Below are 14,288 nucleotides of genomic sequence, written 5' to 3'. Positions count from 1 at the left end.
TCAAAGACCCTTCATTTAAATTTGCATAAAATTACTGTCAAAAGCAAAAGCAGCTTTAGTTTAAAGGAAATGAAACCCTACCAGAATGCTCAGTTTCTGCTCTCAGAGTGAAGGCTTGTTTCACCTACAACTTAAAGACTGATTCTCAAGTATACACATTATCCACAGAAAACAAGAAAGGAAGGACTGTAGAGAGGCTGGTTGCCAGGGGACTGCTATGAAACCATGCCTGCTGGCTGTGACTCACAGGCAACTACTAAAATTTATCTGCATGTCAGCAGGCCTCGCTGTACACCAGTAATAACGACATGCCAAGTGAAAACTGGTTATTTGTGTTTAAGCACGTGAGAGAAAATTCCTATGCCACAACTCCCAAATCTTTTTGAATTTATATTGCTACTAGAACAGGCAGAAAAGCTAAAAGAATTCTGGAACAAAATACTTTAACAGGTACTCATACCTTTGTTACATGATCTCCATTTTTGTAGAGCAATCCTTAAGGTTGCTGAGAAGAAAGGATTATTTTGCAAAACATGTTCTATTTGGTTGTAGAAAAAAATGGTTTTTTGCTGAAAACATACACAGTGTAACCCAGAAACTTACTTCAGTTGGTATAAACACTGCCTGTAGAAAACCTACAAACACCACAATTTTATTTGGAGGGAAGATCAAAAGATGGAAGTAATAGGTCCTACTTGTCACTGTTTAACTTACTTATAAAAAATTCTGAATGACCTATTCTGAGCTTGCTGCTGCAGAGTAAACTAGTGTAAAACAAAAGTAAACATTTTCCCTCCTCTTTTACCTTCCTGGTCATTTCCAACATTGCGTGCCTTTCTGACCACTTGTGAGTCACAAGTTCATGACAAAAACTCCTCTTCAGTGAAAACAGCTAACTTAGGGCTTATCCCTATGTATGCATGCTTCACACAGAACCACATTCCTTTTATGGAAAAGGAGTTTACATAATTACAGTTACACTCCCTTGAAAGTGTCTCTCTAACTGTGCTATACCTTAAGCAAACCATATAACAAATGTGGGAGCATTCAATGGATACACTTCAATACTTTTTCTTCTCCATTAATTGAGTTCTTCCTGTTCTGGTATTGCTTCATCCTGACCTCTTCCTGAGCAGAGGTCATACACAATGTCAGGCATACGCTCTGTATACCAAGAAAACACAGCAAATGCAGCCAAATCTCAATATGTAAGCGCTGAGACCACGATGTTGAGTTACAAGTTGGTGTTCTTTAAAATTGAAAAACCGTCATTCAGGGGGTTTTTTAAGGTCAAATGAAACTGCCAAGTGACTATCTAAAATGTAAATTTGGTATGCCACCTACGAAAGGAAATTCCCCTAGATGGACTATATACTCAAATAAGGATTTTTAAAACAAGCAAACTAAAATAAATGTACACAATACTAATAAGAGTGATTTGGAAGGGGAGGCTAGTACATGAGTGACTGGTGTGAATAGGGCTCAGGGCAGAATGAAGCAAGACCACAGATGCTGATCATATACCACATCCTAATCTGATATGCTCTTGGTTCACTGAAAAGAATTTAAATAGTTCTTTTCCTTGCTGTTGCAGCAGATATACTAGTAATGTTCATATTTAGGTGCTATAACCATTACTGTCTCGACTGCATAATTCAGCGTCCTCAGTGTCTTCAACATAATAGCACCCCAACATATTTGAAAGGCTGCCAAAACAGAATCACCATACAGTATAGCATCAAACCAATAACCAAATCAATCTAATTAATAAATTAGGCTATATCACCTATGATCCCTAAGATACTAACAGAGCTGAAAGGCTTTTCACATTGTAGATGGATACACATGTATGTTTTAATATTTCCTGTGTTGGTAGTCTTACTAATGTCCTAGTGGTTAAAAAGCACCTGTGGTGTTGGAAATTCAAAATGCTATCATGCTGGTTCATCTGACAACTTTTTAAAGTTGCTGTAACTTAAAGTAAAAACAACCCAGAAACCAGCCTTTTCAGAAAAACTCCTTCAGAGGGAAAAATTGTTGACAGAAGGGAGAAGAAGGAAGACAAATCTTTAGCTGTTTGAAATACTATGTAATAACTACCTTTCTGGGTTTATTATTTTAAAAGGCAACTACTTTTTTTTCCCGAATGACCACAACATAACTGAGGGTTTAAGTTAAGAGAATTAAGTAACCAGTGATATATTCCTCATTATGTCATATTCCCTACTCAAGAATTGCTCTAAGGTTAGCAATTACTGACTTCATTAACAACCAGATATCTTTTTCTGTCACGTTTCACTGGTAACAGAAATATATAGCTGAACAGTTTTAAGACGTGCTGATGGAAAAATTCGTGGCTTTCTTTCACCGAAGTCCATGCTAGTCACTAGCCACAAAAGGAGTACATTCAAGGCTCAGAGAATTTGAAAAGGTGTTCCTACTTCAACCACAGGAGCTATGACTGTAGAATACCTTAGTTCTAAATACAGCTATTAGGACAAAGTACTTACTTAGGCTACTCAGTTGTCTGATTATATTTGCCAAGGAGATATTGGTGACACATTCCAATTCATTCTTGATACCTCGGGGCAGAGCTGTGTGGCACAGGTGCCTGGGGTCTATGTTTCTTTTTACCAGCGGCATTCTGAAATGTATCAGAGGACCAGCAAACCTGTAAAGAAAGGAGACAAAATGTTATAAGTTTAATTATATTTTAAATTCAGATTATATTTAATTGACTAATCCTAACAAGACAAAAATACCTCCATAGCACTGATGGAATACATTGCTCTGTTAGTACATAAATATTTTCTTCTTTGCCCAGTGAAAGACTATTTCATTCTCTCTCTTTAAACCTATACCTGACTCAGATGCCGATGAAGTGATGATTTTTTACAGTTCATGCTTTTTTCTTTCCCCCGATCCCACTCCCCATGCCCCCTGCCCCTCCCCCCCCACCCCCCAGCCCCAAAAGGCAGGAAAATCTTTGCAGCACAAAAACATTAAAGAATTATTTCCTTCCTGATGGACTACTTTCTTATGCAGGCCAGGGAAAGTCCAACAACAAATTCCTTTATTATAAGGGCGAAGTCAAACTAGTTGTCTACTCCACCTGAAAGATAGATATGATCCATTCATTATATAATGTCATGTTACTAGCAGGAGTCACCCTTCTAGTCTAAACAACACTTCTAAAACATACCTAATCGAGGTAAGAAAAGAGAAGATGTTCCCCTTCCACCTACACTGCTATGGGCAATAAATTCAGCTAAGAACGAATCTTCCAAATACAAAGTCTCCTCGGTAAACTTGTAGCGCAAAGTCTTCCATTACTCAGAAATCCTACCCCTCCAGACATTTCCAAATCCACATGTTAAATTAATCAAGAGTCTTTACTAGTTCTGCAGACAGCATAAAAATCATCTCAGGCTGTGAATCCCAGGCTTGTAATTTTCTGCACCCACGGCACTGATTGGAAGGAGTTTCCCAGGGGCAAAGTTATGCCTCTCATCTTATTAGTGCCACTTATTAAGAGCTGCCTGCTAAAACTTCTCTTGATGAAAAATGGATTCCCTAAAATTCTGTAATTTTGCCATCATCTGTCATGTAAAACTCTGAATGACCAATGCAGAAGTCCCATTTGATATGCAGAGAATGGAATGGATACACTTGGTATTAGTATAACTTAGTCTGCCTTCCATTTGCGGAAGAAATTGCACTTTCTCCAGACAGCAAGGCAGAGAAGTTTTCCATAATGCAACCTGCAGTCCTACTCCCTCAACCGGACAGCCTGCCACAGCTTCATCTGTCCTCTGCTTAGAAGCTTTATCCCAAAATGTTCCCAGGATGCAGCTAGGGCTTTGTGTTGTGCCACAGCATACATCTTCCCTACAGCACATACTTAGGCACTGTTATCTTTTCTTGGTCAAAATGGAGAGATTTTTTTGGATAACGTAACACCATCCACGGTGGTAGAGCTGAAATTTTGCTTACATAGAATGACATAGGGAATTTAAAGAGTCAAAGACAACTGTAATGAAGCATTTTCCTCTTGCAGACTTCTTAGATTTCTCCTTGCCACTTTTCCTGGTAGTATATTCTTTCACTGAAGCCAGGGCTCACAGCTGAGGGACCCAGGCAGGATCCTTAAGTCTACCTGAGAAACACCTTTGTGTTTCCAGGATCTGATTAGACTTCATTCATTGCATCTTAACACCATGTCTACTGCCCTTATTTTCTTGAGAGAGCGATAAAAAATATTTTATGCTTTGGAGGGACAAAGCCCAATGAAAATAATTTTTCTAGTCACTGGCTTATGGAAAAGATTATAGAGTTCTTAAAATTTTGTAATTTAGTTTCTCAATATTAACAGTAAAAATTATGGAAGTGTGCACGGGACAGGGGTAAATTATAAGAACAGATTGTTATTTTTATTTTCTAGGAATATCCCAAATCTTTCTAGTCCCTAAATACGTGGTTATGGTTAAAGTGAGACTTCATACCTGCTAGTACAAGACACAGGTATAGCATGAAACAAGGCAGATTAAATGGGCCCCACCAGCAAGGCTTCTGCTGTCTTAGGAGTGCACAACCCCTCTCCCCCTGGGACAAGACCCTGAAGAAATCCTTAACTACAAGTTCATTATCATGGTTCCCCAACAGAAAATAAAGGAACCGTTCTGTCACTGTAAAAGAAACACAACAAATGATACGTGAGCAATGTTCTACAGAAGCAATTAAATATTAATTCCAGAGTTAAGCCCTTTCTTGATTACCGCTTTAATGATACTGTCACATAAACAGCACAGTAGGCAAGTCTTCCTAACAGAGGTCCAAACAAGTATGTAAAGAAATGTTTTCACAGAAAAAGTAAAACCTACATATAAAAGAAACTGAAATAGTCCTTATTTCTATCCATCTAATACAGATCTTGGTTATAAAGGTAAAAAAAAAAATCTGTAAATATCAAGCATAAAAGCAGTGGAAGGCTAGTGCACTTCCTATCTTATATAATAAAAATGTCAGTAAGTGATGATACTGTTCTCCCTCCATGATTTTATATCATTTGTGAAAAAAATTGACCAATTTATAGCATGTATAGATTGTAAAGCTTCCAATGCTCAAGTGACAGATTCTTTTGAAAACTCTCTGTAATAGTAATAAAGAAAAAGAAAATCTTTAAAGTAATTTCAGCCAATTGCTAGCTAGATTTTACATAACAGCATTTGCGTGTGTACTGCCCTTTACGGGTCTCATTTGTCTCTAGGATAGACCACTTCATGAAATAGGTGAAAAGACGCAGTATTGGCCCAAACATTTTCCCCAACAGGCATGAAAAGATCCTGCACAAGCCAAGATTAAGCCTGAATTCACTCAAAATGTACAAATCTGAACATGAATAAGAGTCCTTTTAAGACAATAGAAATTTTCTTGCATTGACCTCTCTAGAATTTGCAGAAAATCTACTCTTTTACATTTTTTTCTTCTCCAAAACCCATAAATACCATTTTCTAACACCTGAATAACACAGTTGTGGCTGTCCTACCCAACAATACAGTGTAAGAAGAAAAGATAGCAGAGGGAACAGTAAGTATGGTAAAAGGTATAGTTTTAAAACAAGAACAAACTTGGAAAGGAAACGAACAACAAAAGATATAACTGACACCTTCCAAATTATGCATCATGTTTGAAAACTATGCAAAGCCTGAACACAGAATATTTCTCTGTTTCCCACAGAAGCAAGGACAAGGAGGCAACAAAGGAAAATATAACTCAAACATGCTTAAAACAAAGGAAAAGGCATTTCATACAATGTTTAATAAATTGTGGAACTCATTGCCACAGGATGCTGTATACAACAAAAATACCTGCTGGTAATTCATCCACCATGGACCACATATTCTTTGCAGTTTGTTGCAACCACTAGAAGATCTTGATGATTCTTCCCCAATTGTATTTAATGATGCTAGCACAGGGAGCTCTCGCTCATGAAACAGATGTGCAACAGTGAACTGAACTTTACTGTACCCAAAGAATTTCTTCGCTCCTATAAAAGATGTCTTTCCTAATACAGTTCTTATCAAGAAAGCTGAAAATTTTTGTAATCACTATACTTACTATTCAGTTTTAGAGCTGTGAAAGAGGAAAAAACAAAAACAGCATTGTTACAATCTGGTATATCCTTTAAGTTAAAAGCAAAAAAAAATACACACACACGCACACTACTCCCAAATCATACATCACCCAAGCCACTTGGGCAGCAAAGGAAAATCTCACTCCTAGATCATGAAATCCTCTTACCATGTTGCTCCCAAGTAAGCCCTGGAAACTGTTCATAACCCCAACCAGGCAGAAGAGAGAAGCAGCTTGTCAGTGAATAAGAGCATCCCCAGGCTGAAAGGTAGGTTACATGACACCCCTTCAGAGGCTTAGTTCTCCTCCTGTCCCATGGGTCTCAGAGTTCTCTCTCCCCTCAGCCCAAAACTCAGTGGAAGGGAAGGCAATCCTCAAACACGGGTATTTCCTCTTCCCTACTGTCCCATACAAATCTTTGAGGCAATTCTTAAGAAGCCACACTGGTTTACACTCGAGTTAACTGGAAGCGCTTTATTCTATAGTGAGCTCAAACTGAAACTCCTCTTTACAAAGAGATGCCAATCTCTTTCCAGAGCCACTATTGAAAACTCTTCTCCCTCACTTCCTATGCATCCTTTGAAGCACTCTGAATCCACTTGAGAAGCCAACTCTAATCTTCTTTATAAACCCCTCTGCTACTTCAGTGGCACAATGGCTGGCACAACCTCACCCCCCACAAATATGCTGCGAGTACTAGTACAGAATATGAACGTGTGTACATCCTGAGTATCTGACGTTTTTACCAATCTCTCATGCTTTGATACATGATTTTTTAGGAATTAGGTAAAATGTTCCAGTTGCTTTTCAATTAATTCCTGTTACTTAAAGAACTGCAGAACAATCTCACTAATGAAAGCTAATTATAATCTTTTTAGAAGAACAGCTTTAACGAGATTTGACGGCACTTCTTTTCAAAAGGCAAGTTGTTTAGTGTGCTGCACAGCCCTCTTCACCTACTAAGGGCCTCACGGGTGACGCTCTTCTATCTCTGCTGAGTACTTCACAAACACTGCTGGCAGCAGCTGAGCAACCTGCTCTCAGGGCACCTGCCCCCGTGCCCACAGCGCAGACCCCCAGGAGCAGCGCGGCTCCCACAGCTCCGACCAGGATGGTTTCGCCCTGCTGCTCGTGCCAAGGGAAGGCCCTGGGTACCTCCAGTGTAGCAAACAGCTATCATTTTCCCTTCATCATGCTCCTTTAGCAATATCTCAGAAGTGCAAAGTGTGGAGAAATGTTTCATTACCAGAAGCTTGTGAAAAATCTGAAATGTCAGTTGTCACAGTAACGATACAGGTTTTCTAGGAAGCACAGTAAGACAAGTAGGAATGAAAGCACAACATTAAGGTGGGGAAAACTAACTAACTAACCTACCCATCAGTTTAACTGGTAATTAAACTGTACTTCAGTTTTCCTTTCAGAAGACTAATAAAATTTCACAGTCATGTGTCTTTTTAAATGAAAATTTACTTCTGATTAGGTTACACTTTGTCTTTACTAAACTTGACATTATTGTCTTAGAATTAATGAAAGACATTAATCTGTAATTGTTATATAATAAACCAATAACGCAGCACTGAATGTCCTTGCTTTCATAGGGTTAAATTTCATTCCAACCACTTCTGTAGCATATCTTTATGCCTTAATATTACCATATACCTCGTAATTTTCCTTTAACAATGTACAACAGCAATGCCTTACATATGCCTCGTTTAATTGATCATGTTCTAGCTGCTGGCAGAACATACCAGTTTGAAACGCAACAATCGATTTAATACTTCACCCACCCACTCTTAGAAACAGAATATACAATAGTTTTTATATTTCCTTATATAATCATGTACTAACTAACCTACACTAAACAGACTTTGAGATAGAATGAAAGTAGCTAATAAAAATCCTCGAATGTATTAATGAACCTGGTAAAATCAGAATTGTATCAGTTAACAAAACAAGCTCATTCTCTTGTCAAATTTTCTTCTCATTATACTACAACACAGCATGTTATGCTAGTTGCAGAAAATCCAAAGATCAAGATTTTATAATACACACCCCTACTATGAAAAGGTTAAGTGTGTGAAGACTTCATGCAGCTTGTTTCTCGGCAGCTCCCACTGCAAGATCAAGGTACGGGTAAAAGCTTTGAAAAAAACAGACACCAACAGTACAGTGTCCTTCAAGAAAGTAGGCCACTACCACCTACCGCTGAGTCAACAGAACAATTTTAAAACTCTAAAGGCAATTAACATCCTTTAGAAGATACTGACAAGATGACAACTGACATCTTACATTGACAATTCATCAGAAATCTGTTAAAATTACAGTTTTGTAATCCCTTCTGTTATGAACCATGTCACAGAACGAAAGATCATCTTCTTGGAACGCTTCCCTCAAATCTCAGTCTTCTGCAACTTAAGCTCAAAAATTTTTCTAACTGCAGATGACCAGGAAAAGATGACCTTATTGTAACTAAAAAGCAGTGTCAAAGAAAATAAATACTAAATATATTAGTAGAAAGTGATGTCGATATCACTGCTGTTTGAGTGTAAAATTAACAGTTTTCATTTTAATACTTCCTATATAGAATGTCTATTCAAAAAAGTTACACATTTGGTCAGCATAAGGAGTAATGACTATACAGGGTATGTAAAGGAAGCTGGTAAATTCTTTTTTTTATTAATCCACAGAGTCATTAAGAAGTATTTCTTATTTGTAGTCACAAATACAAAAAATACTGTTCTTGAAGTAATACCAGTAACAGTCCCTCAAACATTGTCTTAATAATTCTGTTGCTCAACTGAAGATTAGATTATGCAGGGATGGGCTAATATGTCAATGGGCCACTGAAGTCTATCTCAGTAACACTGAATAAGGAAGTATTTGATTTGCAAGGTAATAATGAACAGAATTCTATCACATAAAATTATAAAATGTATTAAAAATGCATTTGTAATTTTTATTCTGTATTTAATATTGACTGACTTCTCTATGGTTTTCTCTGTAACAATTATTATTTTCTTCTTATAGAACAATCTGTAACCATCTCAGTACATCTGTCATGTCAGATAAGCAGAAAACAGAAAACAGTCACAAAAATGGGAAGGAGTTGAGTTCTACTAAATCTCTAAGGCATAATTACAGACAGTGCTAAAATATTGCTTTTCAACTACTACCATCCAGCCAATTTTCTTCCAGATGTGTATCATAAGACTACAGTCTCTCCCCCATGCATGCATGCACACCTGCACACACACAGGGGCACACTCACCTTCAAAGCACAGGGAGAAAACATTTGAAAGTTATGGCTTTGATTACAGATACGAACCACAGCTACACCTACTTCCTTGCTGAAAGGTCTAAGTTTCACCTTTATCTAGCTGAACAAATGAAAAAAGTGGCTGTAATTTTTTACACTGGAAAAAAACAAGTTCATATTTTCAGCTCTATAGTGGTTGTGACTATCAGGAAGCAGTATAATAAAAATGAAGGCAATTTTGGAAATTTATGGGTGAGAAGAAATGGAAGGATTAATTATTTGTATACTGACTTTTAAGAGCTTTATCTATGATAAATTAGTTCTTTCCCAAAAATCTTAGTTACTGTCATGGAGATAACTCCAGTGATGGCAGCAACAACAGAACTCCCAACATAGATAACACTGCAAAGTAAGACCCCCTAGTAACAGCACAGTAGCACTGCTAATGCAGCAAGTACAACTTCATGAATAGAAACAGCAGCAGTATTTCAGGGGAGAAAGCTGACATATCAGGTAATTCATAACTACAGTGGCTACCTCAAGTTTTAGAGGAGGCAACAGCATATTTTCAGTAAGTGAGACACTGCAGTCTGGGTTGAATCAGTGAGCTACGTGCAACAAAACATAGTGTCATAGCATGCAGCAACCACTTTCTACTGAGTGAGTCTGTCACTCAGGGCTTTCATACCACTTCCAGTTTTGCTGGGGAAGATCTTTCAAGCTTGACTCCAGCTCCAACCCGTTGTATGAGTTTGGGCTTACTCGGGGTCCTTACACACTTGTCTGAAATTCCTCCCACCTGTGTTTTGTTTGCGCTGTCACTGGCCCCTCTTGTACCGGTACACAGATGACAGAGGCTGCCACCATCATTTATACAGTCCTCTCCTCCCCTCAAGCCCTAATGAAAGATTTCACTCTGATCACGCGTACAGAGCAAAAACCTAAGGTATGCTGAATGCAAGCAGAGAATATTCAGCTCAATATAGGTTTCTGTTTTCCCAATACAAGTGCAAAATACAATAGCGTTAAATAAACAGCACGTGGATTTTGCAAATCTTGTCCTTTTTCTTAAGCAGAATTCATATTAATGAGGTGGAATGCAAGCACAAACAATTCAGAGCACAGCAGCTTACAAACTGTGGCTTTTTTAGATGGTTTCTTTCCACAAGGCTAAGCTCAGCTTGCTTTCGCATAACTGAAGGTTTTTCGTTTGTTTTCACCTCTCATTTCCTGGAATATAAACAAGTACCTACTGATTTGTCCATTTGTTAAGCATCGATTCTTTTAACCATGTTGCTTCCTTCATTTTTTTCCCCACTACTGTTTCTATCTTACTATGGTAAGTGACTTTTAAATGTAAACTGTTTATATAAAATTTAACAAATCTACAGGAAAAGCAAAAAAAAAAAAAAAAAAATCCAGCCACAATAAGTGCAGTTATTTGATGTGTCCCGCTAATAACTGTAAAAACATTTCTGCTCATCTTAACAAAGAGACTATTTAAAACAAATTGCTCTTGGGGAAAAAAAAAATCGGGGTCAACACTACCTACCCTGAGCAGTAGGACTGCTGGGGGCAAGAAGGCACTATGGCAGTTGCATTGCTGGCTCAGAAGCAAAATTCAAGGAACAAAGTTAGATGTGACCCTGTTTAGCATGTCTACAGCAGGAAACATTTAGACATACAAACTTCCTTTACATTAAATATTTTAAGCAAAGAAGATAGTGAACTTTTTTTTGGTATAACAACTTACCTCCACAATATATATATATATCTAACATAAAAAACACAGAACACAAAAAGAATAAAATTTCTGGTTCAAAAAAAATCCCTAAGTGTGTTTAAAGAAATCCACAACACTAAAGATTTCCAGATGTTAGATTAGAATTTATTGGTGTTTGGGGTTTTTCCCCACCTTACAATTCTACTTCTTAGTATCTTTAAACTAAAATTTTTGTTACAAGTGAATAGTTCACAGGAAAGATGAGAATCATTGCCCCAAACAGGCACAAACTCTAATGATACCTTACTACAAAAAAAAAAAAGATTAATGAAATTCATATGTGTCCATACATTAATGGAGAAATATTTAAGTTATGTGGAACCACACTGTACTTTATTGTTAGGATACTAAACAAGAAAAAGAAATAGTGACTCCTTGCACTTGTATTTCTATTAAGCTTTTTGAAGAAGTTAATTTAAAAAATATAAAACGTATGCACAATGTATTTGCATTATATCCATGCACACACATACTGCTACGTCTAAATAGAAGTCTTTTAATTACATGTAATATTTGAAAAAAGAGCGCAAAATTTCTTATCAGCATTACTAAATATTATTCAGATTACCCTGTACTCATTAGTTTTCTGCTAGGCAGCTCCTGTCAGGTCATTTGATTAAAAACAATTTTGGAAGTATCCTGGGTTCTAATTTAGGTACAGCCAAGAATGCTCAAATTAATTTTTGATTACAAGTTTTCCTCTGCTCCCCAAAGGCTAAAAATGTATTAATGCAAAACATACTATGTGATTTGAAATGGTTTTTTGAGACCTATGTTTTATCTGATGACATTTTTCTCTCAGCATTAATCTAGTCTTCCTGTTAACAGTTTCTACGTATGGTGTATAACACAAAAGCCCTATGATGGATTGCAACAAAAGCTCTTTATTATAGTCCTGACAGAGACAGATAACTAATCCAGTGTTAATTTAAAATCAAAACCTTAGTACCAGAACTAAGGGTACAGCTTCTGTGGTTTTAACATATCTATCATAACATACTACCTTTGAAAATGTTCTACAATTTTTCTTGAAAATACATATTCTATATATTAACAATTACCTTTGCTACATAGTCTTTTACCAGTTCAGGATAGACCTATTAAATGCACATGATAATTTTATAACTTAGTGTTACAAAATTTACCAAACGCATGTAGAATGAATGCCAATGTACTTCTATTGCACGGATACAACAACCTGCTTTTCAATGGACGGTATTTTGTGGCAGTAAATAATAAATATTTAAAGAAAAGGTACCTGAACTTCCCAGCTGCTAAGAAAAGTAACCCGGTGGGTACTGGGAAGATAAGGTGTTCCACCCTCGCTACAGCACCACACTCCTATGCTCCCCATCAGCGGTGCATCACCAATTTCCAGAACTCCCCACGCCGAGGGAGCCCCTGGGTTGCGGCACTATTGATCGCAGCCAACACCTCCTGTGCTGGGCTGCTTCGAAACAGGCTGGCCCTCACACAAGGGAATTAGAATTCAACACACAGTGCCCTGCCTTAACAACAGAGCTGTCCTTACAAAGGAAACACAGAAGCGCTCACCCCCGGTGACCAAAGCCTGCCCTTTTTCTCCAGACACAAGAGGAGAACCCCCTGAAGGCAGAGTGATTAAGAAATAATTATTCCTTTGGTACCAAGCTACAACTGGTAAATATTAAATTATGACATGCCAAAAATGAAAGCAATGAAAGCTGTGCACGGGTGACGAAAGGAGAGAAGGGGAATACAACAGTCTGGGCCTTTCATCATGTTGACCTTACTGCTGATTCTGAGAAGGAAACTGGATGCTAATGAAATAATAAATGTTGGGAATCTACAGTAGTAATGAGACCAACGTACAGAGGGCTGTGACTAAGAAACCTCATACCATGCAGGAGCTACTTATGCAGTTCCCATGTATTAATCCACCAGTGATACGCACTATACTAACTAGTACTCACTTACTAAACTAAATAGCAGGTGTCAACAATGACTATCAGAAGCTTTTCATGCTCAAAACATTACTAGAGAATTGAAGAAGTGCTGCTAGTGCTGCAGGAGTCAGAGATAAGCCATGCATTTAAAAAATGAAATTTACATTGCCGTTTATGCTATGACACCAAATGCCTAAATGCATTCCATGCTCTGATACCAAACCCATGAACGACAGATTGTTGGGTTTTATTTTCTTTTTCACGGTTCTGAAGTAAGAATTAAGATATACCATCAAGCTGGATGTACAGATGTGTAATAATCATCTTATTATTAGTGTCTGAGCTTCTTTGTAGATTAATTTTTCCCTCCTGTGAACAATAAACTTCCTCAGAAGAGGATTTGTTGCAAAAAATGTGAATGTGCATAAACAACATTTTGCCCTGTCTACTGCCATTTATGCTACTTAACATGTTTGAACAGACATGCTGCAGGAAAAATGGATTAACATTCACAGAGAAGTTGTTTACTTTTGAACAGAAATGTTATTAAATATTCAACAGTCCAGAAACACTGATGATTTATATTGTTGAAAGCTAGAAACTGATCATTTCATCTTTCACTCAGGATGTGAAGTGAAAGTCCCCACTGAAGTGAATAAAAGATTTGCTAAGTAAAGACTGTAGGACTCAGATGTGCCTTTTTCCTACCCAGTGCAGTGCTGTTTGGGACAATAATTTTTCCAGTATTTTTCCCATTCAATTTTCATCATTTTAGGTAGGGGGTTTTCAGTAATTTCTTGGGTAAACTCTTACAACCAACTACATCTCATACACAGGAAAATGTGTCAATTCTCCCTCTTTCCCTCTCAATTTTGTTCCCCTGCAATTTCAGATTACACATATTAGTTCTTATTTCTTGTTATTTTTAACCTTCAGCTACTTATAGATGTCATACCCTCTCTTTGCTAGCAATTCTACCAAGTTATACATTTTTGGTTTTATTTAGGAGGAAAAATTTTGAAGTGTCACTAATTCCAGTAACATTTATTACTCTTAATCAAGTACTATCTAATTTATCAGCATTATTCTAGCAATGTGGTATCCAAAAGTGAAAACAGCATTTGGAAATTCTTTACTATGAAAGTGGTGAGACACTGGAGCAGGTTGCCCAGAGAAGGTAAAGATGACCCAT

At 37.3% G+C, this 14,288-nt stretch overlaps 1 protein-coding gene across 5 annotated transcripts in view; it reads right to left on the bottom strand.

Annotated features, from left to right (window-relative positions):
• The window catches only part of WASF1 (WASP family member 1), a 103,160-nt gene that overhangs the window by 29,980 nt on the left and 58,892 nt on the right, over window positions 1–14,288 (bottom strand). For all 5 annotated transcript variants that reach the window (XM_064447473.1, XM_064447471.1, XM_064447468.1 and 2 more), the window contains one exon: window positions 2,511–2,671. In XM_064447473.1, the coding sequence (XP_064303543.1) occupies window positions 2,511–2,643 (133 nt within the window). In that variant the 5' untranslated portion in view covers window positions 2,644–2,671. The remainder of the gene's footprint in view (window positions 1–2,510; window positions 2,672–14,288) is intronic.

The sequence above is a fragment of the Phalacrocorax carbo genome, chromosome 3 (genome assembly GCF_963921805.1).
Source record: "Phalacrocorax carbo chromosome 3, bPhaCar2.1, whole genome shotgun sequence".
NCBI classification, from domain to species: Eukaryota; Metazoa; Chordata; class Aves; order Suliformes; family Phalacrocoracidae; genus Phalacrocorax; species Phalacrocorax carbo.
Note: the sequence above shows the minus strand (reverse complement) of the source record. Positions and strands in the feature narration are given on the sequence as shown.